The sequence below is a fragment of the Phodopus roborovskii genome, unplaced genomic scaffold (genome assembly GCF_943737965.1).
Source record: "Phodopus roborovskii unplaced genomic scaffold, PHOROB, whole genome shotgun sequence".
Taxonomy (NCBI): domain Eukaryota; kingdom Metazoa; phylum Chordata; class Mammalia; order Rodentia; family Cricetidae; genus Phodopus; species Phodopus roborovskii.
Window position 1 is genome coordinate 15,365,785 of NW_026126585.1, and position 27,140 is coordinate 15,392,924.

At 41.6% G+C, this 27,140-nt stretch overlaps 1 protein-coding gene across 2 annotated transcripts; it reads left to right on the forward strand.

Annotated features, from left to right (window-relative positions):
- Positions 1-27,140, forward strand: Nucks1 (nuclear casein kinase and cyclin dependent kinase substrate 1). 2 transcript variants are annotated; one of them, XM_051204151.1, is made up of 7 exons: positions 1-196; positions 10,347-10,396; positions 13,192-13,297; positions 15,695-15,750; positions 19,693-19,845; positions 20,848-20,997; positions 21,940-27,140. In XM_051204151.1, exons 1-7 carry the CDS (start codon positions 180-182, stop codon positions 22,137-22,139), a joined length of 732 nt encoding a protein of 243 aa, XP_051060108.1. In that variant the 5' UTR covers positions 1-179; the 3' UTR covers positions 22,140-27,140. The 2 variants fall into 2 exon arrangements, with proteins under 2 accessions (XP_051060108.1, XP_051060109.1); XM_051204152.1 differs by having other exon boundaries at positions 20,851-20,997.

Consider the following 27,140-nt stretch of genomic DNA (forward strand, 5'->3'; position numbering starts at 1 on the left):
CAAGGGCGGATTCCGGGAAGCGAGCAAGCAGCCGCGGAGCCGCGAGAAGCCAGCGGCTCGGGGTTCGGCAGCAGCGGCCCCGCCGGCCGGAGCGGGGGGGGTGGGGCGCCGGGCGCGCGGGGAGGGGAGGGGAGTCCCGGTCCTCGGCTCCTCGGCTCGGCGGCGCCTCGACAGCGAACATGTCTCGGCCTGTCAGGTCAGTGTGGAGCGCGGGGCCCGGGGCGGGCTGCACTGGCTGCGGTGACTTGGCGAAGGCGCTGGGCCGCGCGCGGGCCCGGAGTCGCGCTCCCGGCCGGGCCCCACGCGCGGCCTCCTCTCGGGGCCGGGGCGCTCGGGGGCGCGCGTGCGCGTGCGCGTCTTCCTCCCTCCCCCCCCCCACCCCGGGGTCGGCTTCGCGGCCGCTCCCACCTCCGCCCCTGGCCTGGCGCGGGCTCGGCCGCGCAGTCGGCGGCCCGGTGGGCCGCACCCTGGAGCCCGGGCCGGGCCGGGCCGGGCCACGCGGGATCGCGGGATCCCGTGCTCCCGAGGCTTGCGGGCAGCCCAGCGTCTTGGCGAGCGGCTTCCCAGGGCCCCGGCCCCGCCTCCGGGTTGCGGCAGGCCCCGCCCCCGAGCGCCGCCTGGGCGGGACCCGTGCTTCCCCCCCCCCCCTTCCTAGGGGCAAAAGTGAGTTTTGACACTTCAGCCCCGGGAAATGAGCGCCGATGCTTCTGCCCGCACCTGGGAGCCCCGAAGGGGTTGGCCCCGTCCTCCCTCCCCTTCGCCTGCAAATGCCCTGCTCCGGGGACGCGCGCGTTAACCGCGCGGCCCAAGCCCCGGCTGCTGCTCGCTCCCCCTCCCCCGCGTGCACGGCTCGGGGACTTGTGTAACCGTCCCTCTTCCCGAGCGACGTTAGTCCTAAAGAGACTGCGTTCCGCTAGCGAGCGGACTTGTACTCACATGGTTTCGAGAAGTTTCCGCCGCCCCTCTCCCTGGGCGGCCTTTTAATGTCTTCCAGGGCTGTTGTATGGAATGTGCCTTGGGTGGCGGGGCGTGGTTTGGTCCTGTGTGTGTGTGTGTGTGTGTGTGAGTGAGTGTGAGAGAGAGCGAGAGAGAGCGAGAGCGGGGGGGGGGGTTGGGGGGTAGGACAGACTGAAGTCAATAACTGTGGCTCCTTAGTTTAAAGATTTAGTCTTAAGTGTTTTTACAGCTGTCAGTTCTTCATTCCAAGTTTCCATATGGAAAGTATCTTAATCTAATGCCGAAGAGGTTTGGATCCGGTCCAGCAACGGTTTTGTGCCCTCCCCCCCCCCCCCAGCATTGTCTCCTATAAGATGATCTCCTATAGCTGATAGTTTGCGACTGCTTACTCCTCCCACTAGGTTGGGGATACTGAGATTGAGTTGCCTACCTGCTTGCTTTTTCCAGTTTGTTTCAACCCGCACCTCCAAATTACCATCTCTTCTGTGAGCTTTGCCACCGTTTGGGCGAGTAGTCATGACTCTTTATAGTGAATACTTGGGGAACATAAAACTGATCAAAGTGGACCATCTACTCGAAATACTTTAGTATTAGGAAACAGACGTTAAACTTTTCGTTGTCACTTGGAAGTAATTACTGCAGTTGTTTACTTATTATTCTAAGCACAGTGTTTCGGAGGCTTTATTTTAGTACATTGACTTTGCCTGAATTTGTATCTGCCGGTCAGTTACTTTATATCCATAGCATGGTGTGGGGTAAGAAGAAAAGTGAGGTAAATACAGTGGGAGGGGAGGGGCTGGCTGCTGCTTACCTGGGAGCCTTAGTTGGGACTAGAACTTAGGTTGTTTTATTGTTTCTTCCTTTTGCTAGACTGATTATTTGTGGAACTTAGGCAAGTGTGGAACTTAGGCTGGCTTTAAACTCAGATCTGAGACACCGCTCCCAGCTCATTTAACTTTGCAACCAACTGTCCCACTAGATGGCCTGGAGTCTGGGTGGCTGTTGACAGTTAAATTAAGTAAAGATACCTGGAATGCAGATAGGGTGGGGGACATGAGCTGTGCTTTAATACTAAGCAAGTCTAGGTGGCAATGGAGGCCATCAGAAATGACCCCCTATTCCACGAAACAATAGTACTGCTTTCTAAATGGATTTTTTTTTTTTTTAAACTCAAAGGGAAGAACAAAATAGGTGGTGAAGTTTTGGGTAGTAGGCATGGTCTATCCAAGTGACCTACAGAGCCTGCATTTCATAGTTGACATTGAGTCGTGGTCATCCCCACCACCACAGTGGCCACTCCATCTTCTGCTTGGTGAATAATATGTTGCCAGTGTTGATGAAAGCACATAGCATATGTCTTTAGCTTTCGTGACTCTTGAACCTTGAAAAGAAAGATCTTTAAAAAAGATGAGAATTGGCCCAGCACGGTGACACACACCTTTAATCCCAGCACTTGAGGCAGAAACAGGTGGCCAAGTTCTTGTCTAATCAGGGCTATACAGTGAGATCCTGTCTTACTGAAACAAGAAGAAAAAGGGACTGGAGAGTTGGCTCAGTGGTTAAGAGCACCGGCTACCCATTCAGAGGACCTGAGTTCAATTCCCAGCACCCACGTGGCAGTTCACAACTGTCCCAACTGTAGTTCCAGGGGACCTGACACCCTCACACAACATGCAGACAAAACACCAATGCACATAAAAGTCTTGAAGAAGAAAAGGTGAGAAGGCCCAGAGTTTCATGTTCATCCAGTTTTCTTGATCCAGCATAGTACGTGGTAGACTTCTGTACCAAATGAAGTCACTTAGATTAGCACTCAGGCCCCTTAGCTGATTGATTGCTCTTTGTTTACTTTTAAAAACTTGATTTAAATTTTTTTAAAATTTCATTTGCTTGGTTATATGTGTGGGGATATACATACCACCTGCCTGGTTGAGGTCAAAGGGCAGTTTGTTGAAGTTAGTTCCATTCTTGCGGATTCTGGGGATTAAACCTAGTCTTGACACAAGTGCCTTTAGCCTGTGAACCATTATCTCATTGAACCTGTTTTTTGTTTTGTTTTGTTTTTGTGTTTTTTTAAATTTTGCCTTCTGAGTGTGTGTGTGTGTGTGTGTGTGTGTGTGTGTGTGTGTGTATACATGCGTGTATACATGTGTGCAAAGAGGCCAAAAGCAGACATGTGTTCTCTCTCTGTGTGATCAGGGCCTTTTCCTGGACCTGATCTGATGCTCATCTTTTCTAAAGTGGTTAGACAGTAAGCACTGGGACCTTTCAGTCTCCACCTCTCTATTCCAACACACACACTCACCTTTGCCATTGAATGAAAAGCTATATATAGGCTCTTATAATTGATAGTTTGTAGTTGTGGCTAAAATTAAGTTTTTTTGCAAGGAGAATTGGGATGTCTGAATTCTAAAATGTAATGTTCTTTCCTAGCAAAAAAAAGTTTAAAGAAGACCCTAGTTAAATTTGACAATTGGAGATATCTTAGAATTTAACAAGTGGAAGAATGTGCTTAAATTTAGTATTCAGTGAAATGTGTCTGTAAATGAACCTGTTTCTTGTGTTGTTCTTGACTTTCCAGATAGATGTATACATACCTATGAACAAGAAGTGTCACTTTAAAGAAATTCCTATCTGTAGACTTAAATTTTAAAGCATCGGGGATATCTTATGAAGATAGTTGTGATGGTATATGCTTGTTATTCTGGCACTGAATGAAGCAGGAATATGGAAAGTGCAAGGCCTACCTGGCCTACATAATGGGATTGTCTAAAAAAAGTGAATACTCATGATAAATTTACAAAAACTGAATAAAAGCATACATTATTTAACACCCACCACATCCCCACCCTGGCAAGATGGTCTTTCTGTGTAGCCCTGGAACTCACTATGTAGATGGTCCTGAAACAGAGAGCCACCTGCCTCTGCTAGGATTAAAGGTAGGCACCTCCATGCCCTACCAAGAGTAGTACATATTCTTAACTGCCGAGCCATCTCCAGTCCATGAGACAAATTTTTTAAAATACGAATTACAAGACATTTATACTGTCTGGTTTTCTACTTCTGAGTTATATCTTGACACCCAAACGTATGCTCTTAAATGTTGATTTTTACCACTTCTGACAGTCTCATGTATAGCCAGCTGGTTTATAACTTAATATGTAGTTAAAGATGGCCTTGAGTGTCTGTTTCTTCTACTTCCTGAGACTATAAACCTGATGCCAGGCTTAATTTTATATAGTGCTGAGGTTTGAACCCCGAGCTTTGCGCATGCTGGCCAAGAGCTCTGCTTACCAACTGAGCTGTGTCCTCAGCCCTGATTTACTTTTAGATGGACAATTAATTTTATGCCCTAAAAAGTTCAGTGATTTAAGTAAACTTTTTGCTTTTTTGGTTTTTAAAATGAGACAGACGTAGCTTACTGCTTGGCTAGCATTCATGAAGCTCTAAATTCTACCCCAGTATCACAGGAGGTAAACATAAAAGGTTTATTAGAGCAAAAGAATTCTGTGAAAATGCTGAGTTTTTATTTTAACAAGGGTTTTCAGTTTCACATCAGGATCTTGGAAGATGGAGAAATCCGAACAGACTGATGTCTCAGGTTGGCCCATCATCATGTTCTTGTCTTTCTTCCCCCACCCCCAGGGGAGGGGGCTTTTTTATTCTTGATGACATAGGTGAAGACTGATGGCAGGCTGATGACATTTGCAGAAGATAGGAAGTTGGGAGAAATGTAGTATGTTGCAGATGGTATGAAAGAAGTCATTAGAATTATAGTGTGAAATCCACTGTGCAAAGGAACAAAGGCAACTCAGATCTAGATTGTGTTAACAGCATAAATAGATTTAGTAGAGGAAGGGTTAGCTCTTATTCATTCCCCTCTCTTTTATGAACCACTGTTAACATTTACTGTGGACGTTACTGGACAGATTTTACCTTATCTTTTGTTTGGAGGAAATCAACTAGAGCATCACAAAGGTACTTGAAATATGTGATGAGTGAGTTGCTAAAACCAGTGTCGAGGGGCTGGTCATGGTACACACTGGGGAGACAAGGCAAACAGATATCTTGAGTTTGAGTTCAGCCTGGTCTACCTAGTAAGTTACAACAGAGGGACTATGTAGAGACTGTCTCAGGAAGACAAAACTAACCAACAAACAAAAATGTATTCACTTTGCAAGAAAAAAAATGAGATAAACAAATATTAAGGGCTGCTCTGAGGAGGGATCAATAGGATTAGACAAGGTAATTATGGTAGGTAGAACTACATGACCTAGGAGCAGATTTGGACTCCCTATGAAGGAACATTTAATGAATGAAATTTTACCTTGGAGATGAGTGATTCTAAGTTCTCTTTTGGGATTTTGTTGACAAGATTCAAGGTTGGATAAGATTATTTAGACTTTAGTATCCATAACAGAACCTGCAGAATATTGCTGTGTCTTCCTAACGCTACTACCAAAATCTGGTAGGTCTTTATTTTTATTTATTTTTTGAGACAGGTCACCTTAGCCCTGGCTGTCCTGGAGCCTACTGTGTAGACCATGATAGCCTCAGAACTCTGGCCTGCCTCTGCAACCCCTCCCCTCATGCTGGGGTTAAAGGCATGCACAACTACATCTGGCTGACAATGTTTAAACTTTTAAGAAATTTGCTGCCACAAAAGAAAGATATTTGAGCCAGGTGTGCTCCATATTTTCTGCACATAGGAAGTTTAAAATAGAATGGTCACCAATTTTAGACCAAAATAGAAGAGGAAGGGTTAAAGAGATGTCTCAGTGATTAGCTGTCTCCCAGAGGACCTGCTGCCCACAACCATCCACAACTCCAGTGCTTGGGTGTGGGGAGACACACCCACCGTGAACACTGCACACCATGTGGATATGTAGGTTTACAAATAAAAGTACCCAAGTGTCTCTGCAGTCTCCCCCCACCCCCCAAGTGGCTCTTGAACTACTTTGGTAGAATTCCAGTTGAAGTCTGTGTATTTTATAATCGACTTTGTATAAGAATATAAATACTTGAAAGATTGTGAACTTAGGTGCGTTAGTGCGGTTGTTTTCTTGTTATTTTCTATTTGCTGTTTTTCTTTTAAAATGCTGTTTATGCACGAGTAAATGATTCCGTGGCCCAGTAACAGGTTTATGGCCTATAAGTTGAAAAACATTGTTCTGCAGGATCTCATTCATTTGATAAATGAGATGTTGACTACCAACATGTATATATGTGTGCCATTTGGGTGTCTTGTGCCAAAAGAGTATTGGATCCTCTAGAACTGGAGTTGTAAGTGGTTGTAAGCCACCTGATTCACTCAGATACTGGAATCTGAACTCAGCCAGTGTTATTTGATAGCTGGGCCACCTCTCCAGCCCCCTGAAAGTTTTTATAATAACAAATTAACTTTGGGATAGAAGTAGCAGTTCAGTCAAGCATTGGTTGAACTTTAGATTGTTTAAAAGTCTCTTAGAGTTATTTTTTTTAGATGGCTGTTTTTTCTCCATGGTATAAATTATAAGGTTCTGATAATTGGATAAGATTTTGCAATTGACTGTTAACTCAGCTTTCCTTATGTAGATTTCAGATAGATGGATAGACTTATTACACACCATTAAATTCTAGGGGTGGGATCATTTGCACACAGTTTTAATTGTAGCCTCAGGAGGCAGAGGCAGGTGGATCTCTGTGAATCCAAGGCTGGCCTGGTCTACATAGTGAGTTCTATGCTAGTCAAAGCTACATAGTGAGCACTTGTCTCAAAGCAAAACACAGCTCAGTTCTGTGGCCTCAGTCCCATTTTCTCATTGTAAAATTAAGGGGGTTAAGTGAAATAATTTCAAAACACGGTAGGTTTTTTTCTAACTCTAAAACACCCTTTAATGGGAGGCAGAGACAGGCGGATCTCTGAGTTCAAGGCCAACCTGATCTACTCATCGAGTTCTGGGACAGGCTCCAAAGCTAAAGAGAAATCCTGTTCTCATTCTTTAAAAAAAAAAAAAAAAAAAAATATTGCGTGCATTTATTTGTATGACATGTGGAGGACAGAGGACAACCATGGGAGCCATTCTCCTTTTCCACCATGCTGGTCCTATAGATTGAACTTGGTCATCAGAGTTGATGACAAGTACCTTTACCCATTTTATCGGCCCTCAACATTGTTGCTTTAAAAGAAAGAAGTTGATAATTAAAATACTATTGTTTTGGTGTGAAGGTGTTGAGGCAGCATCTTACTTAGCTCAGACTACCCTTCGACTCATCTAAGTAACTAAAGATGCTGGCCTGGTTCTCCTGCCTTTACTTCCCAAGTGCTGGGATTACAAATTTGTACCACCATGCCCCACCTTTAAAGTCCTGTTACCTTTAAACTACTTCAACTCACCCATTTTCAGGACCAATTAGTTCATTGTAAACAAGCAACCCCCATCCCATTTTTATCTGGGGTAGGGAGCCACTAATAAGACATTCTTCACTGACTTAGACTCTGGCCTAAAAGGTACGTTCTTTTGTATTTAAAGCAAAATCTGTATAGCTCAGGCTGGCCTCATGCTCACTGCAAAGCACCTTCCTATCTCCGCCACCCAGTGCCTTGCTTGCAGACATATACCACCATTTCAAGCTTCATGTTACATTTTCAATATAAATAAATGCACAGTAAGTACAGATACATCATTAAAATTTGAACATTTCTGGGTTGCTCACCTCCTCCACCCCTGAGCATTCTTGTCTTTCATGTTTCCTTATGTTGGAGATTTTTCTTTCTAGTACAAACTTTTAGACTCATTTGGATATAACTCCAGTTGACTTAAATAATAGCAGTTGGTATAATTCAATTGATGTCTTTTGGCTGCTCTTCTGATGATCTAGATTCAGTCCCCCCACCCCCCACCTACATGATGGTGGCTCACAACCATCCATAAATAACTCCTGTTTGAGGGGATCTGAATGCCTCTTCTGAACTCTTGATCAAAAATGAAAGTGACTACTCTTCCCCACCTAAAAGGAAACTTGAAAACTGCCAAAAGGCTAGAAATACGTTTACATGAAAGTAAGGAGATAGCAGTAATAACAACTGGTATGTTTATTAGTTATTATTTATGTAGCACTCGTTCTCAGCACAATCTTGAGTAACTTTTGTTTTAAGATTTATTTCATTTTTGGTGGGTGTAGTGGCATATACTTTTAGTCCAGAGGCAGACAGATCTCAATGAGTTCAAGCCAGCCAAGGCTAGATAGTGAGACCCTGTCTCAAACTTTTAGAAAATGCATGTTTATTTCTAATTGTGTGTGGGTATGTGCGTGTGGAGTCCAGATGAGTGAGTAGTCTTCTCTAGAGCTAGAGTTGTAAGAGTTGAGCCACCTGCTGGGAGTGAGTGGACCTGGTCAAGAGCACGGTAGCCCTGAGCCATGCCTCCAGCCCTACTCTTGAGTAGTTTGTATTCCTCCTGTTTTACAGTTGAAAAACATGGTCAGCCAGGAGCGAGGGAGGGACTCTTTGCTCAAGGACATAGAACTAGTTTGTGGCAGGGCCCTGATTTAGTTTATTTCAGTCATCTGTGCTATGTTGAAATAGTGTATTTGCTCACATTTCTGCTAGTTGTATTTACATAGTAGCAAGTTGAGACTAGAGCTCTCTGCAGCTTAGTCCACATCAAACCCTTGATCTTCCTGTCTTTACTTCCTAGGGACTGGATGACAAGCTTGTGCTATCATTTCTGGCTCTCTAGTGGGATTTTGACAAGCTTTTTGTTGTTTAAGCTAAAAATAAATCCTCCTCTTAAACGTTAGGTTTGATAATGGTAGATTTTCTCATCTTCCAGTTTATTAAAAAATGTACTTTAGCCCTATAACAAGCATCCAAGTACACTTCTCAAGTTCCTTATGTAGAGTGCTGTATGTGACCTGTGTACATTCTCCTATATACTTCAAAATCATCTCCAGATCTCACAGTTTTTATAGGACAATACAGAAGGCAGAATTGCACTGGTTAGGTGTGCTGGTACACGTCTGTAATTGGAGCAGGGGAAGCAGGAAGATCCTGAGTTTGAAGTCAGGTTTTGCTACAGTGAGATCCTGTCTCAAAACAAAAAGCAAACATCCAAGTTAGGCATCCCCCACAACCACCTACCTCCAGTTCCAGGGGTCTGAGACCTTCTGTCCTCCATGGGTACCAGAACACATACGATGTGCATACACATACATAGATAACGTACATATAAAACACAGTTTTTAAAAGCAGTAAAAAAAAAAAATTCTTCTAAAGCTTATTTTTATCATAATTTGAGAGCATTGTATATCTTAAAAACTTTTTTGCCTAGCAGTAATCTTGTTTTATCAAGTATAAGTGATTATGTATATAACAGTAAAAATAATATAGCACCCCTCCCCGGAAAAAAGGCAGGCTGGTGGTAGGGCACACCTTTAATCTCAGCATTCTGGGTTCAGGGTCAGGTGGATCTCTGAATTCTAGGCTAGGCTAGTAGACACAGTGAGTTCCAGAATAACCAGGGCTACATGGTGAAACAGTTTCTCAAAAAAGCAAAAGAAAAAACCAGGTATGGTGTCAAATACCTTTTTAATCCTGGTACTAGGGAGACAGAGGCAAAGAATCTCTTGAGTAAGAGGACAGCCTGGTCTATGTAAGCAAGTTCCAGAACAGCCAGGGCTGTATAGTACAGAAAAAAGTGGGCAGGGAGGGAGTTTAACACTTAAAAAATTTCACCCATGAATGTATATGTATTGTAAGTAGACTTTAATGTCCCACCAGCCACTCCCCAAATAAGCACACAAAGACTTAAGATTTATTATGAATGCTTAAGCTTGTCTTTAGCTAGCTCTCATAACAAAATTAACCAATTTCTATGTATGAGCTGCCCTGAAGCTTATTTACCTCATGTACAAATTTCCCATGCTGACTCTGCTTCTCCTGAGACCCCCACCCTTATTCCTACCTAGCTGTAGGCCCATCAGCTCATTGTTAACCAATGGGAATAAGACATATTTACAGTGTACAAAGATTGTTCCACGGCAATGTATAATGTGGAAAATATCTACCTGTATGTAATGAATACATGTGGTGAAAGGCCCTGCTTGCCTGTTCTGTTCTTGGGGAGGTGGGAAATCTAAAGCTTGGGAAGAACAGGTTAGCCTGTCAACTGAGGTAAGTGCTGTAAGTTTGAGAGTTGATTTTGTCTGTTTGCTTTGAGGCAAAGTCTCATATCTCACTGGGTACACAGACAAGGCTAGCCTCAAACTCAGACCTGCCTGCTTTTCTCTCCCTAGAACTGAAATTAAAGGCATGCATCATTACACCTGGGTGGGAACTATTCTGTTTGTAAAACTGAAATGTATATTCAAACTTTTTTTTAATCATCTAAATTTGTCTCTTTCTGCAGAAATAGGAAGGTCGTTGATTACTCACAGTTTCAGGAGTCAGATGATGCAGGTATGTTTGATTTCTGCCAGTCATGTATTGTGCTGACAGACCTGTCAGCTTATGTGCTCTTTGTCAGTCACGCTTTTAAAGATCTATTATTTAAAAGTACCCAGCGATCTGTGTCAAAGCAAACAAAACGTGAACTTGCCCATTTTCTTTGATATAAGCTCGGTTATGTAGCCCAGATTGTCCTTGACCTCAAAATGCTTTCGCCTTAACCTCACAATTGCTGGATTGCAGGTGTGTCACTATGCCTGGCATTTAGCTTTTTCTAATCATTGAAATAAACACCTGACTTTTTTCTTATCTGGTTTTAGACTCCAAAGGTGAAATGTCCAGTCATTTATAATGAAGTGTTTATTTATGTAAAATACCTATTGCTAACTAAGCACAGCAGTGTGACAGGTAGTCCAGGCTGGGTTTTAGAGCAATACTGTTACTGAATCTCCTGTTTCGTTTGCAGTTAAGGAAACTGGAGCAGAGTTGATACTTAGTTGGCGGGTAGCTGTTTTGGCCTTTTCTTTTTCACTTTAACTTTAAAAAATGTAGTTAAGGGCCTCAGCAGGCAGAGGCACTTGGTGCCCAGCCTAAGAACTTGAATTTGATCTCTAGAATGCACATAGTAGATGGAGAGAATCTATTCATGGAAGCTGTCCTCTGTCTTCTACACGTACAACCTGGCAAGCATGCTCCCACACTCAAATAAATGTTTTCTTATTTGTTTTTAATGTGAGTAGGGGTCATTTTTGATGGCTTTTTTTTTTTTTTTTTTTTGGTTGGTTGGTTGGTTGGTTGGTTTGGGTTTTTGGGTTGGTTGGTTGGTTATTTTTTCTTTGTTTGGGTTTTTTTGGTTTGGTTAGTTGTTTTTGTTTCTTTGTTTGGGTTTTTTGTTTGTTTGTTTGGTTGGTTGGTTGGTTGTTTTTGTGGCAGGGTCTCTGTAGCTTTGGAACTGTCCTGGAACTCGCTCTGTACACCAAGCTGCCTCTGCCTCCCTTGTGCTGGGATTAAAGGTGCCCACCACTGCCCTGCACGGTTAAGGGTCAGGCACTGCACCAGTCTGCCTTACTTAGGCCTGTTTTTCTTTTTTCTTTTAGTTATTTTTAAGAAGCAGAAGATGGTACAATAGTTAAATAGCATATGCTGCTGTTGCAGAGGACCTGAGTTCAGTTCTCAACATCCATGATGAGCTCATGTGCCCATAATCACATATACTCTACCCACACACATAATTAAAATAAACGTTGCTGGTAATGGTTAGGCTATTCTGTTAAGGAATTCATAATGAATCCAGCAATTTAAGAATTGCTGAAGTCCCAGGCTAATTCTAGATTCTCACTGTTACATGTGGTAGTGGAGTAACTAACGGCTTGGGAGTAATCATTCAAGGTAAGGGTTTCTTATGGGTCTTTTGCAGTTGGAGGTATTTTTCTAAAGTTATGAGTATCCAGAGTGCATTATATATTTAATACTTTAGTTTAAGAGTAATTTACTTGATCACAATATTGTGTTAAGATTGTAGATTTTAGATCTTAAAAGATATTTATAATAAAATTATATGACTGAAATTTTAGGTAAATACGAAGATGTTGAAATGTGGGAAAACCATAAATTAAATGGGAATAGTATAAAATGACAAACTATAGTGTAAATGTATAAGGTGTGTGTATATAAGGACTAGACGATAATATGTAATTATGTAAAATAGGTGGGGCTGGTGAGGAGTTTTAAAGTTCTATTTATTTTTAGTTGTATTATGAGTGTGGGCATGAGAGGAAGTGAGAAAAAAACTTGTGGGAGTGAGGTTTCCTACCTTGGCTTCTGGGTGTCTGAATCCGGTTTCATGGTTGTTCAGCAAAGTACTGTTAATTGCTGAGCCACCTTTCTGAACCTTTTCAATTTATTTATTTTTGTGGTACTGTACATAGATCTTAACCAACTGCATGTTAGGTAATAAATACTCCTAGCCCCAGGAGTTTTTTTGTTTAGTTTAGTTTTGTTTTGGGGTTTTTTGTTGTTTTTGGTCAGTTAATAGTGTTGGCATTTATTTTAAAAATACACAAAATACAATTTTTTACATCAAATCATCAGAGAGTGATTAACCTTGCTTACACACTGTTCCATCCACACTTACCTGGTTCAGTTTGCACCTTCATGCGAACATTAGGAGAAGACGGAGGAGTTTCATCTAATGTTTTGCTATGGTTGTGTAAACAATTGAGACCATTATAGAAAGTAGGTTGTTGTAAAAGGTAAAGTGGCCTCAAAAACCCAACAATAAAGTAATTCAATTTGGTTTAGTAAAATTGCTAGCCCCGGTTTTTTGAGGGGAGGGGATTGTTTGTTTCTTTCAAGACAGGGTTTCTCTGTATAGATTTGGAGCCTCTCTTGGCACTCATTCTGAGGGCCAGGCTGGTCTTGAACTCTGCCTCCCAAGTGCTGGTATCAAAGGCGTGTGCCACCACCACCTGGCCTTAACCCCAGTTTTTTAAGAATACTTTTTTGTTTGTATAAGTATTTGGTGCTCGTGTACACTTGTACCACTTACATGCCTGGTATCTGTAGAGGCCAGAAGACGGCATTTGATCCTGGAACTAGAGTTGTAAGCCTCCATGCAGGTGCTGGGACTCAAACCCGAGGCTTCTGGAAGGACAGCATGTGCCATCTCTCTAGCTCCCCCTCTCCTTTTTAACTAAAGAAACCCTGAGGGAAATCTGGTTACATTTATTTGAATAGCATGAGGAATAATGTGTGGTCTCAACATGTAAATGTCATAATTAACTGGATTTGAAAAATTGCTTGCTTAGATGAAGATTATGGAAGAGATTCAGGCCCTCCTGCTAAGAAAATTCGGTCATCTCCTCGAGAAGCTAAAAATAAGAGGCGATCTGGAAAGAATTCACAAGAAGACAGGTAGGAGGCGTCATTGTTTTTATCTTTCTAATTACATTGTCAGAGCTGTAAAATGAAGATAGTCCGTGTACTAGAACTGGATGGATTTTTTGTATGCAGTCTGTCCTGCCGTGTAGGCTCAGCTTCTGGGCCTGCAGGTCAGCCTTTTCCTGAAAGCAACTTGGTCTGAACTCTGGATCAGAAGTGATCTCCAGGAATGCTTTTTGCTGCTTCCTCAAACTTAAGAACATGAGCCAAAAGCATGTTTTAAGTTTGTAATTTGTTATCTAAGGTTGATATTGACACTTGATTGTAATGATCAATAGCAGAAAACCGTAACTAAAGCTTATGGAAGTCTAAGCTCTGAATTTTACTCTCAAAATGATTCTTTTCTTGTTCAAGTGATTATTTTAGATATTTGCCTCCTCCCAGTTGTTTTTCTTGCTGTAGTGCTAAGAATGGAGCCAGAACCTTAAATGTGCTGGGCAAACATTCTGCCACTGAGCTAGCTAGTCATCTCCAGTCTTTTTCCCTTAGTTTCACAAATCGCATGAATTGGATGAGTTTTGATTTGACTGTAACATAACTACACTGACAGCAGAAAGATAGAATTTTTCTCCTGGTTTTAAAAGTGAACAGACACTTTTCATGGTGTATAACTTTAAGACATGATGATGATGATGATGTAAGAATTTTAGTGTCAGGCTATATTGTGCTTTATATACATTGTCAATTCTCATAACAACACATCTGTAAGGTTGGGGGATTGAGTGAATGAAGCAGGGGGCTGATTTTGATTTTGAAACCATACTCGGTAGACCATAAATTCCACTTTCAACCATCAGGCTCCTATTACATACAGATAAGCAATTCAAAGAAATGAAATAGTATTTCTCAACCATTCTGAGACTCATGGAAGCTGGAGAAATGGCTCAGTGGTTAAGAGCACTGGCTGCTCCTGTAGAGGACCCAGACAGGGTCCTTTCATTCCTAGTATCCACATAATAGCTCACAGAGTCTGTAACCCTGGATTCAGGGAATCCAAAGCCATCTTCTGGGCTTGATGGGCACCAGGGACACATTTGGTGCACCGACACATGCAGGCAAAGCACCTATACACATGAGAGAATAATTTTAAAACAAAATTAAGACATAGAATATTTAAAAAATCCCTATAAATGTATTGATTCAATGTTATGCCACTGGGAGACAGACCTTCTCAAGTTTAGGGTGTATCTGTCTTACCCAGCTTTAAATAGCCCAACTTAGAAATATTTTTCTTTATTGTAGCCACTTCTATTTCTCCTAAATATGAACCATTTATGGTCTGTTAACATTGTCTCATTGGTATCTATAATGACCTGAAGTTTTTCTTTGTTGTTTGGTTTTTGGTCAGGGGCCAGGTAGGATCTTAGAGCATAGCTCAGACTAACCTTTAGGTTGGTTGATGTAAACCTATAAGATTTTGTTGACTCTTCTATTCATTTCTTATTTAAAAATTAAGCTTTTCCCTGACTTTGCTCATTAAAATAGCCAGAGAAAGTCACACATTTCATTAAAAATTAGATTTATAAACTTTCCTTCATTGTTTTTTGTTTGTTGTGGCCCTGGGAAGAGGGATGAAACTGGGAGCCTTGCTCGTGCTGGGTCCTTGGGGTTTTTGTTTGTTCAAGATACCTACTCCCTTTCCTATTGAGTCTTGGGACAGTTTATTTTTCCATGAGGAGTAAAATTATACTATTCAGTAGCATCCCTGTAAGGTAAGGGAATAATGAAGCATTTTCATTCCTCGGCATCTGTTTGAACTTTTTTTTTTTTTTCCAAGACAGGGTTTCTCTGTATGTAATAAGCTGTGGGTGTCCTAGAATTTGCCCTATAGACCAGGCTGGCCTGGAACTCACAGAGGTCCGCCTGCCTGTGTCTTCCGAGTGCTGGGATTAGAGACAGCGCCACCACCTTGGCCTTGTCCAGGCATTTTTATGTGTGAAGCATTATCAGTGTTCTTTCCAATTCCAATATTGGAAATCTGATCATACTATTTTTGTTGTCTCAAGACAGAATCTCTTGTGTTTTTTGAGATAGGTTTCTCTGTGTAACCTTGACTGACTAGGTCTTTACTTAAAAGATAAAGCTTCCTATTTACCAGGCTGTCATTGCCTGCACAGAAATCCATCTGCCTCTACTTCCCAAGTGCTCAGATTAAAGGCATGTGCCACTGTACCCAGTTTAGGGTCGTGTTCTTTAGGTCAAGCTGGCCTAAAAACACACTATGTAGCCCAGGATGGGTCAGAACTGATGTCAGCCCTCCTGTCTGAGCATCCTTGCTGCTAGAATTACAAGTGTAGCCATGCTTCCCATGGGTCATTTAGACTTTGATCTAAGGCTTAGAAGTATTTTTTTTTTTCTTTTTCTTTACAGTGAAGATTCAGAAGAAAAAGATGTAAAGACTAAGAAGGATGATTCTCACTCAGCAGGTAAACTATATTTATTGCAGTAGGAATAAATATATACTCTTCATTCTCTTCATTTATTAATAAGCAATTTTGTATGTCAGATACTTTCAAATACTAGAATTATAAAAATGCTTGTTTTCAGAGGCAAAAATTATTCTCCATCCTCATGGCTTTTTTTTTTTTTTTTAAGTATCTACAGGATATGCTGGGGAAATAGCTTAGCAATTAAGAGCACTAGCTGCTCTTCTGGGGACCATGGTTCAATTCCCAGTACCCACATGGTAGCTCACATCTATCTGTCCATAACTCTAGTTCCAGAAAACCCAACACCCTCATACAGACATACACGTAGGCAGAGCACAAATGCAGATAAAAATATTTTTAAAAAAGCAAAATAAATTAAAAAAATTTTTTTTTAAATGCTTTGTTTTGCCGGGCAGTGGTGGCTCACACCTTTAATCCCAGCCCTCACCGAGGCAGAGGTAGATGGATCTCTGTGCATTTAGACAAGTCTGGTCTGCATAGTGAGTTCCAGGACAACCAGAGCTACACAAAGAAACCCTGTCTTGAAAAACAAAAACAAAATTGTCTTGTTGTTTGAGACAGGATCTCACTATGTGACCTTGGCTGTGCCAGAACTCATATAGATCTGGCTGGCCTTGAACTCAGAGGTCCACCTGCCTTTGGTTCTTCAGAGCTGGGATTAAAGGTGTGGCCACCATGCCCAGCTGTTACTCAACTTTTACATGAATAAAGAAGTTACAGCAAACTGAGTAAATGCCATTTGAAATAATAGCCATGGGGAAAATACTTTGTAAAATTTTAGGTAAAAGAATTAATGTTAATGGGGTATGGTAAAATATAACTTTAACACCAGTATTCTAGATGCTGAGACAGGAGAATTGCTGCAAAGTACAAAGCCAGCCAGGGCTTACATAAAGAGATCCTGTCAAAAAATTATGGAAGGACTAGAGAGCTGGCTCAGCAGTTCTAGAGTGCTGGCTGCTTTTACAGAGAACCCGAGTTCCATTCCCAGTACCCGCATCTGCTGACTTTAGCTTTCTGTATCCCTCATTGCTTCCAGCTCCTTTAATTGTCACCAGTGGTGACCCTCTTTTGACTTCATAGATGTCCTTTTTCCATGACTGCTGGTGAACAAAAATACAAAAAATTGACAACATTTGGCTAAGTTGACTGACTCTACTGGCATGTTATTGCCTTCTCTCCTACTTAAATTATACTATGTAGTGACCCAGAGATAATGTAGTATGCTTTGCCATTCCATTCATGTACTTTGTGAGCGAGCCCTAATTTGAATTTCTTACCTTTATCAAGATTTTTAAAACTTCAAGATGCATGACTCTGTAGTTGTGTTAAGCACAACTCTTGCCAGCTGAGTTTAGTTTAGGGTCTGCCATAGTCAGATTTATTCTCTAATTGTCTCTAGATGAGATCTTTGGCACTAGAAATAGTTAAACATTGACCATGAGGGGGAGAGCCTTATAAAAACCCAACCATTGTGTAGAAACTCTTGGATAGTTAATATTTACTGGAAATTGGCCACTAGTAGGTTACCTATGCTGAGAAAACCTGTTTCAAAAAAAAAATTCAAAATGCATTGTATATGTTTTTATTCTCAAAGAATAAATAAAAGGTACTGTGTTTTTTGGTTTGGGGGTGGTTTTTGCCATTTCGGGACAGGATTTCTTTGTGTAGCCTTGGCTGTCTTAGAGCGAGCTCTGTAGATCAGGCTGGCCTCAAACTCAGAGCTCCACCTGCCTCTGTCTCCTGGGTGCTAGGATTAAAGGTGTGCGCCACCGCTGCCTTGCCTCTTTTTTCCTCAAAAGAAAACTGTGGACCAGGGTAAGCCTTATGGGACTGTTTTAAAAGTATGACAGCTAAACTAGAGCAAGGAAGCCTAAACCTTCAGGAAAGAGCCCTAAGTAAAGACTAATAAAATAAAGCTTAGTCTAGAGCTACTAGGCTAGCAGCTTGACCTTCAGTTTGCAGGCTAAATCACTGCTTTGGTGAAACATTAGTTAATTTGTTGTAGTGTGTGAGAGTAATTTTTATAAGCTTGTCCTTGGATGCTTAGCTAGCTCATTTAAATAATGGGCTTTTAAAGATTTCCCTCTGCTTGACTCTAAAGGTCACCCAACACATTGTATGGAGTAGTAATTTAGCACGGTTTTTATGTGTTTTTATATCTTAGAATAGAGATAATTGGAAGGCTTCCTTACTGCTTCTATTTTTGCAGGATTATTGATTCCTTGAGAGTTTCATATGCACCCCAATTCTATTCACCTCCTGGTCTCCCCATATCCTCTCAGCCCTACAATGCCCTCCTACCAAAAAAAAAAAAAATAATCAAGCAAATTAAAATGAGGGGAAAAAAAACAACAACAAACATCTTTGCTTATCCTTCTTTCCTGCCTTTCCCAACACCTCTTCATTCATCCTGGTGTGAGCATTGGGGTCCTCAGTGTGTCGTACAGTAAACCCTTTTGTCCATTGCAGTGACTCACTGGTCTGGTTCAAAGCCTCTGGTTTGTGATACACCATCATCATTGGATCCTCACCGAAAAGCCTGGGATACCCTGTGGCCTCCCTGAGTCATGGAGATCCTGTAGTTATTATTCCACAGGTCCTTTCATGAGCTCCAGCAGGTCTTAGCTGGGGTAGATATTAGGGTGGGCCAACACCCAAGGATAGTCTGTGGGCCTGGGTAGTAGCTGAGCTGGTCTGTCCAGGCCACTGGGGCCACCCAGTGAGGTGTCAGAGTCAGCTCCCCAACATTCATGCCATCAGGGTCCGTTTGCCCTCTGCTGGGGTGTGTCCATCTCTCCTGAGTGTAGGGGCCAGCTCTCCCAGGGCCAACGAAGGGCAGAACTGGCTCAGCATGACCTTCCAATTTCATTTTGCCATAGACATCAACAACATAGACTCAGACATGAGCGCCCCCCTCCCCACAGTAGCTTGGCCTAGTTGGCAGCATGGCTCTTGAACACTAACAAGGCCACAGGTTGTGTGCCCAGCACCTAGGCTTGGGCCATGGACAGTAGCATAAGATCTTGGCTGTGGTGGAGCCACAGACCCAGAAATGGTCCTCTGCAGCAGCCTGGGTCTAGTTGTCACCATGGCCCCAGGTGACAGAGAAGGCCCAGGCCAGTGGCATTCAATGGGGATAGGAGCCACTGAAATCAACATAAATCCTGGCTGCTGTATGACCAGGAACCCAGATATGGCCTTGGCTGGCAACCAGGCCTCCAACATGATCCCACTTCTCACTGTCTTCATTTCTTGCTTTCTGTGTCTTTCCACAATGCGTGACTCATCCTGCTTCTCCTTATCTCCCACACATAATTGCTTATTACAATGACCCACCTGACTCCTTGATTGTGGCCCCCACGGACCCTGCAAGGTTTATTTTTTAGCTGGTCTCCAGGTGAGACTATAGATATATATCACCATATCTGGCTTTAAGGATTTTGTTTGTTTTGGTGTTTTTTGTTTGTTTGTTATTGGTTTTTCAAGACAGGGTCTCTCCGTGTAGTCCTGGCTGTTCTGCAATTCACTCTGTGGACTAGGCTGACCTCAAATTCACAGAGACCTACCTGCCTCTGCCTCCCCAATGCTAGGATTAAAGGTGTGCACCACCACCCAGCTACTTTAAGGAATTTTTTTAACTTTATAATTAATTACCTTTATGTACATTGGTGTTTTTCTTGGAATAGGAGTTATAGGTAGGTGTGAGCTGCTGTGTGGGCTGGGAATCGAACCCAGGTCCTTAATCAGCCAATTCTCTTAACCACTGAGCCATCTCTCCAGCCCCAACTTTAAGAAATTTTTAAGGGTAGATTTTACTCCTTTTTGAGTGAAGTTAAACAGCTATATCCTCTGTCAGCAGATGGAAAATTCCTTGATTATTGGAGTTATTGTGTCACAGTAACTTTTATATTGCAGATGACAGTGAAGACGAGAAAGATGATCATAAAAATGTACGCCAGCAACGACAGGCGGCATCCAAAGCAGCTTCTAAACAGAGAGAGATGCTCTTGGAAGATGTTGGCAGTGAGGAAGAGCCAGAAGAAGATGATGAGGCACCCTTCCAGGAGAGTACGTGAGACTACTGACTGACTGTCCTTTAGTGGTTTGTCTACACAGGCCCTGCTCTAGCCTGTGTTGGCCTCAGTTTATTGTGTAGCTGAGGGTGGCCTTGAAGCACTGATCTGCTTCTACCACCTCTCCCAGTTTCGTGGAGAAGTGAGAATCTAACCAGGGCTTCGTGGATGCTAGGCGAGTGCTCAGTCAGTGGAGCTTCATCTCCTTTGCAAATGTAGTTAATGACCTTGGTATTTTCTAAGAAGCTGAGTGTTTGTGTCCAGTCCCTTGAATCAAGTAGATGCTAACAGTTGAAAGATAGAACTGTGCGCCTGAGTGTCCTGGAACAGACCTTTAATCCCAGCACTCAGGAGGCAGAGGCCAGCCTGGTCTACAGAGTGAGTTCTGTGACAGCCAGAGCTACACAGAGAGATCCTGTCTCCAAAACAAAGCAGGAATAAAACTATGGGGATAGGGAGATGGCTCAGCTTTTCCTCCTCTAGAGGATTCTCTTCTGGAGCATCCCACACGCTTGTATGTTTATATAAGTGGAAAATTAAATTTTTTTTTTAACAAATCAGTAGAAATGGGGCTAGAGAGATGGCTCAGTGGTTAAGAGCACTGACTGCTCCTCCAGAGGACTCAGGTTCAATTCCCAGCACCCATATGACAGCTCACATGTAACTATAACTCTAGTTCCAGGGGACCTGACACCAATGGCAAAACACAAATAGGTTAAAATTCCTTTAGATTTAAAAGAAAGGATTAGTAGAATTTGTAGGAAATCTGTCTAACCTTTCTACTCCAAGATACTATATTATATTACATTATGGTATCTTAGTGTAGTCCATACTGTACCCATTCTATAGTGGGTCAGGGACAACTCTGACCAAGTTGGTAGTGGAAGTCCTTGTTGAATCCAGTCATGTCGACTGTCTTTCTCAGGGCTCTTTCCTCCCTTCACTTGGAAGGGTGTATACATTTAAGTTGGACGTTGAAATTCTTCTTTCCTCTCAGAAGATTCTGGCAGCGATGAAGATTTCCTAATGGAAGACGATGATGATAGTGATTATGGCAGTTCAAAAAAGAAAAACAAAAAGATGGTTAAGAAGTCCAAACCTGAGAGAAAAGAAAAGAAAATGCCAAAACCCAGACTAAAGGCTACAGGTGAGGCCCCGAAAGTAAAACCACATCTCTGCCATTCAAGTGTTTTTAAGAACTAACTCTTCTCAATACAGACTCTTCATCAGGTTGCAGCATTGGCCTTGGGTTTGGTAGAAATGCAAGAAATCCAAAGGGCTTTCCTTTGTTCCTTTTGGGAATGCTGGGGGTTGGAGAGATGTCCTCCCAGAGGACTCACATTTCATCCCACAGCTGCATCGGGCAGAATAGCCACTGTGACCCCAGCTACCCACATATAGGCACACACATAGTAAAAACAATAAAATAAATCTTGAAAGAAAATAAAAAGAATGGGCTGGCAAAATGGCTCAGTGATTAAAGCAGTGGCCGCTCTTCCAGAGGACCTCAGTTCAATTCCCAACTCCCACATGGCAGCTCACACCTAGCACCACCTCCAAGGGACCTGACACCCTTCCGTAGACATGACACACATGCAGCTAAGACACCAGTGCACATAAAAATAAATAAATATAAAAAATGAAAAGAACCTGTGTGCTTGGCTTGTGTGTGGGAATGACCTGTTTGTGTGAGTCAGTGTCCCTCACTGTGGTCACATAGTACTGACTCTGTTGTCGGTCCTTCAACTAAGAAAGCTCTCTACATACTGACAGTAGACACAATAGAAACAAAACCACCCATGACAATAAGGATTCATCTGGGTCTTCAAGGGTTCATCTCTATACCTACTGTAGAGGATGATGGCACTCCAAAAACTGGCTCCAGTTTCTGCTCAGAATGCCATATTATCCTCATTAGGAATAAATGCTTTTTCTGTGGATGTGTGGGGTTTTGTTTGTTTGTTTGTTTGTTTGTTTGTTTTTGGTTTTGTTTTGTTTTATGTTTACAGACTTGTATTTTTGTAGCTGGATTTTTTTTAAGGCATTTTTTTCTCTTTCTGTCCCCAAATTGTTACTTTCTGTATTTCAGTGACACCAAGTCCTGTGAAAGGCAAAGGAAAAGTGGGTCGTCCCACAGCTTCAAAGGCATCAAAGGAAAAAACTCCTTCTCCCAAAGAAGAGGATGAGGAGGCAGAAAGCCCTCCAGAAAAGAAGGCCGCTACAAGCCCTCCACTCGAGAAATCTGGAGACGAAGGGTCTGAAGATGAAGCCCCATCTGGGGAAGATTAAAAGTGATGTTTGGGGAGAGATTTTATTAAAAAAAACAAAAACAAAAGACAAAAAGGAAACGTATATAGGACATGGTTTGGGCTGTGGCTTGACTCATGGGCTTTCAGCGCTATTTCATTTGTCTAAAATAATAATGTTTCTGTCTATCTCGATTTCTCACTCTCAGAACCATTGTATGTTGAAAGGGTTAGGTTGCCATTTTGCCAATGGTCTTATTTCTTTGCCAATCCCTCCTTCCCCCTCTCCTGATGAAAGCCATGTCAATTAATCACTGGGTTGACTGCTTGGTCTTCGCATTTTTAATGGAAGTTAGGAATCCCACGGCTGTAAAGCAATAAGATTTGAGATGGACACTATGGAACCGCTTTTTGCTAAAGAACAGCAACTTGAACAGTAATCAAAAAAACTAGAAAAGTTCTAGTTAAAAATTATTGTTCTTTCTTTTCCTGTACTTTTGACAGACCAGTTGTCATTTAACATGAGTTTGTATGTCTAAAATGTCAATGTCAAAAAGAATCATGAGTCTAAACTGAACACTGATGAGGCAGTTGGGAGGTGAGCATGAATTCTGGGTTGTTAACTCAGTACTCACATTATCCCCTGGGTGTGAAGGGAATGGGCTTCCTGGAGCTTATCTGGAAATGTGGGTGTTCTTATTTTATATTTGTTATTCTCAAAGATGCTTGGAGCCAGTGGTCCTTTTGTCTCAATAAGTTTTTCTAAAAAACGGGCCACCAGAACCCAGAATCATTTTTAATTTCATGTTTCATTCATGTTTTCATTAATTCATGTTTTTTAAAAAAAAAAAATATATAAATCCTGTTTTTTGGATCGTTTTACCAATGATCAAGACCTTACAAAGAGATTCCCTAGAACTCTGATGACAAGATGAGTGTGCACCTCACGGTGCATTTCTTTACAGACTGATGATGTTAAAAGTTTTAAGCAAATAAAGTTTGAGTTAATGTGAAGCTCAGATACAAAGGATTGAGATTTATCCTTTATAAATACATATAATTGAAGTTCTTCTATGCTATAAATGTGTTTCAAGGGCCCATGAACCATACCAGTTTTATTTGGGGGTAAAAACAATTTCCTTTTGATATTTAAACTTTCTCTTCATAGTAGCATGCTATGATACACATCTCACAAGTTCTTCTGTTACTACAGAATCTTGCAGTTCTACCATGGAATACTACTATTGTCACTCACTGACAGCATGGGAGTGTGTTAAATGCTGCTTCCGTGCTGCTTGCTTTGCTTCTTAGTTGTTCTGATCCCTTTCTTTCTGTTTATGTTCCTTAAAGCAAGAGCCTGAGCCTCAACAGGATGAGTGAACTGTATTTTAGGGTGCCTGCGTGCCATTGGTAACAGTCTGGACACCTTAGCAGAGCATTGGGAAATAACTATAGGTTTGATTCATACCCCATGCGCCAATAGAAGCAAAGTTTAGGAGTCCTATTATGCTACTAAATTAAGATTTAGTGGAATTAATTTCTGTATATTTTTCTGCACTTAAGCTAAATTTGCTCCCTCAGTATTCTGCTTTTGTGTTTTTTTTTTTTTAAGTGACATGTTTGTTTCAGATGATGTCATTTTCTTATAGGAATTCATAGGACAAAGGGTTATTTAAGAAATATTTTTACTCGGGGTTTTTAAGACACTTTAAAGAACATTCTTAGATCTGCTTTAAAATAAAATAAAGTAAATAAAACACCTAGTAGCAGAGAGTCATTTCAACCCTGCACTGTTAATAAATTAGTGTTAAATATGGCCAAAAATAGAAACTTGAACATATAAGTGGTTGGATTATTGTATTATGTAATGAAATCTATAGTTGTGAACTGTGTAGTGGGGTATTACAGATTATCTGTTTGCTTTAGTGGGCTTGCTCAGGTACCCATCCTTAAGCAAAGAGACTCACCCTTGTTTCCACCAGGCATCTCTCCCTTTTAGGGTTTACAACTCAGTCTTACATTCCTAGTGACATTTGGGCTTTCTTAGGTATGTGTCATGAACATTTGTGCATAGGGTCTCTTTCAACTTTAGCCTCAATTTTTTTAAAGTCTCTTTAATATATTAATCTGCACTAACATCTCTGATTTTATCTAGCTACAGTTGAGAAATATTACTGTCTTGTAGGTTGCTTGTGTCTGGGTGGGCTTCTTGTTTAGAGGCCCTTTTAAAACTGACTCATTAGATTGAGAAGTCTATTTTCTAATTACAGACTGCTTAGGTTGATGGGTGTCTCAAGTGAGCACTTAGGCTCCAAATGACCTTTATTTTCAATTCCCCCCCCCCTCAGTTGTTTATAACACTGGTCTTCCTTCAAATCATGCATGCAAATAGGAAGACATTTAATGTGACTCAACTGGAAACAGGTGCTTAGCAATTAGGTCACAGCTGTAAGCTCATAGTGACTGGCCCTTGGCACCTCCGTGGCTTACTGTCCGTCCTCTTATATATTTCTTTTCTTCCTGTGTGCCTACAGTAAGGTGGCAACGCATTCACTGTCTTACTTTGCAGTGCTCAGGAAATGGGGTGTTGGTTGGAAGGGGCTTGTCTGTTCTCTCATCTCTGCTAGGGTTACCTCTGACAGTGAGTGCTGCAGCTCTCTGCTGCCTAACACTACATTCTAGTTCTTGAGACTCTTAAAGCCTCTCTCTCCCCCAGCCAGAAGTGGTACCCTCTGTCTCACCCAGTGGTAACTTACTGCTGCTTTTAACCCTCCACCCCAGATGGGATTAGGAGAGGAAACCCAAAGGAAATGTTTGAAATACCTCCCACTCAGAATTAACCTTACAAAGAAAAACTAATGGTAGGATGTTTCTTCTAGAGTGTTAAGAAAATCCCCCCACAAAAGCCTTTTCTTTAAAAACACAGCATTTTGTGTACCCAGGGCTGCCTCATTTAAACTGCTTAGTTTTTTTGTTTTGTTTTTTGTTTATTTTCAAAACAACTTTTATTTCATTCTTAAATACTTCTATTTGGTATTAGTTCAAATAACATTTTCTTCCAGATAAATCAGTGTAATTTGAGGTAACAGTTGAGTAAGATTTTTGATGAATAGTCATCTGAACCTTTTTTTTAAACATGGTTTCACTATGTACCCTGGCTGGGAGCCCTCCTTCCTTCTCCACCCTTAACACTGCTGGGAATTACACCACCATGACAGGTGACACTGTCTGAAGATAGGTCTTCTATTTTTATGACCATGGACATGCAGGTGACAAGTGGACTTTTGGCCTACAGGTTGGAGAGGGGAGTAGTGTAAGGAAACTCAGGGTTAGGGGCTGCTGTAAGAGCAGAATTCGGAAGCAAAAGAAAGCCTTTTTGCTGTTGTGGAATGAGTGCCTGTCAGAACAGCTCTCACCTGTAGCACTAGAAGCTACACCAAATGTTCCTTCCTGGGGTGGGTAAGAAGAAATCCAAGGTAGGCTCTTCACGTATGTAGATGGAGGTCAAAGCAAGCAGTGCTGGCTTCCTGCCAAAGAGGGAGAGTTAAAGCCACTGGTTGCTCTTGAGGGTGAAGTAGTGTCATTTCTCTCTAGGGGAAGCTGCTGAGTTACTTGAAGATGAGTTTATTGGTTTTTGGTTCTTTTTTTTTTAGTATTGGGATGTCAAGCTGTCAATTAGCCATGTTCCTATTTCAACCTCATTTTCTCATTGTCTTTAGAAAACAAAATACGTGATTCTGAATATCAAATCCATGAATTGTAGTTTTGTTTAAAGCCTAATTCACAGTGGTGCTGATTGTAATAACCACTATTGGGCTGGTGGTGTCCCATATGCCTGTTTGTTGCCATGCCAACGAGTAACGGAAGCAGTAACATCTCTTTGAGCATGCTCTATATGGCTGTAGAGCATCACAGTTGTGCAGACACTTTGTATATCGGGTGAGGGAGGGTTTTCTAGATTTGGGGGGAGGGTAAATTGGGATTTTTTTCTTCCTTCCTTGGTGAGTTGGGGAATATTGTATTCAGTCATGCCCTAAAAATAACATATATAAAATCCTGAAGAGTGTGGGTATGTGTGAGTGCGTGTTTTTAAACGTCTGGCAATTAAAACTTTGTCTTCTGGAAGTTGGTGAATTTTTTTCCTTTTGTGGAAGTATTTGTTACAAGATTTGTAAATAAGAGCTCTACATAGTTTACCATAAACATGTTGCAGCAAACCTTACATGCTTAATTCCTGCGAGGCATGACTTGCCGGGTTACGGCAGTAGCCGCAATCTCAGTAATTGTTTGCCTTGATTCATCTTTTAGTCTTCATTTGCCAGTTCTAACAGCTCCCAGTCTTCCTCAGTCTTAGTCCTTAATCTTTCATATTCTGAGCAGGGAAGGTCAGAGAGCGAGCCTAACTGTATCTTAGGCTATGGGCTGGTATCCAGGCACCCTTTTTCTCATATCGCAGTGTGGCTAGAACCATGATTGGACACCAGAGAGGGTTGGGCATTCTTGCAATACCTTAGCAGTGCTGAAATAGACAGCATGGTACTAAGGAAGTTAAAAGTTTGAATGTAACCACTTATTTAAAGTTTATTTTTTCTTTAATTTAAATGAAACCAAGTTAAAGTGAACATGATTTTGTTGACCATGTTTGTGAATTATAGATGCAACATGCATTGGTAGAATCGTGTGGTGGTCTAGTGTGATACTTCACGTGACTTTCAATATCCCAGTTGTATGGAACTACATAAACAAAAGAAACTCCTGCTTTGCTCTGATTGGAGGATTTCCAGGACTGCTGTCTTCTGAACTTTGTTTTAAGTATGTGTATCCTTTGCTTGTATTTTGTATTAAAAAAAAAAAAAAAAGTAAGGAAAAGAACCCCTTATTATTGAGCATGTTGGCGTTGCCCCTTTATTTTTATTTTATTTTTTTCCTCTCTTTGGGGACATACGAAGCAAGTTACTCTTTTCTGTATCTTTTTCTTTTCTTTTGTAAACCTTTTGGTTTGTTTTGTTTTAAAATGGCTTTATAAAAGGGCTTTTGTAACCCA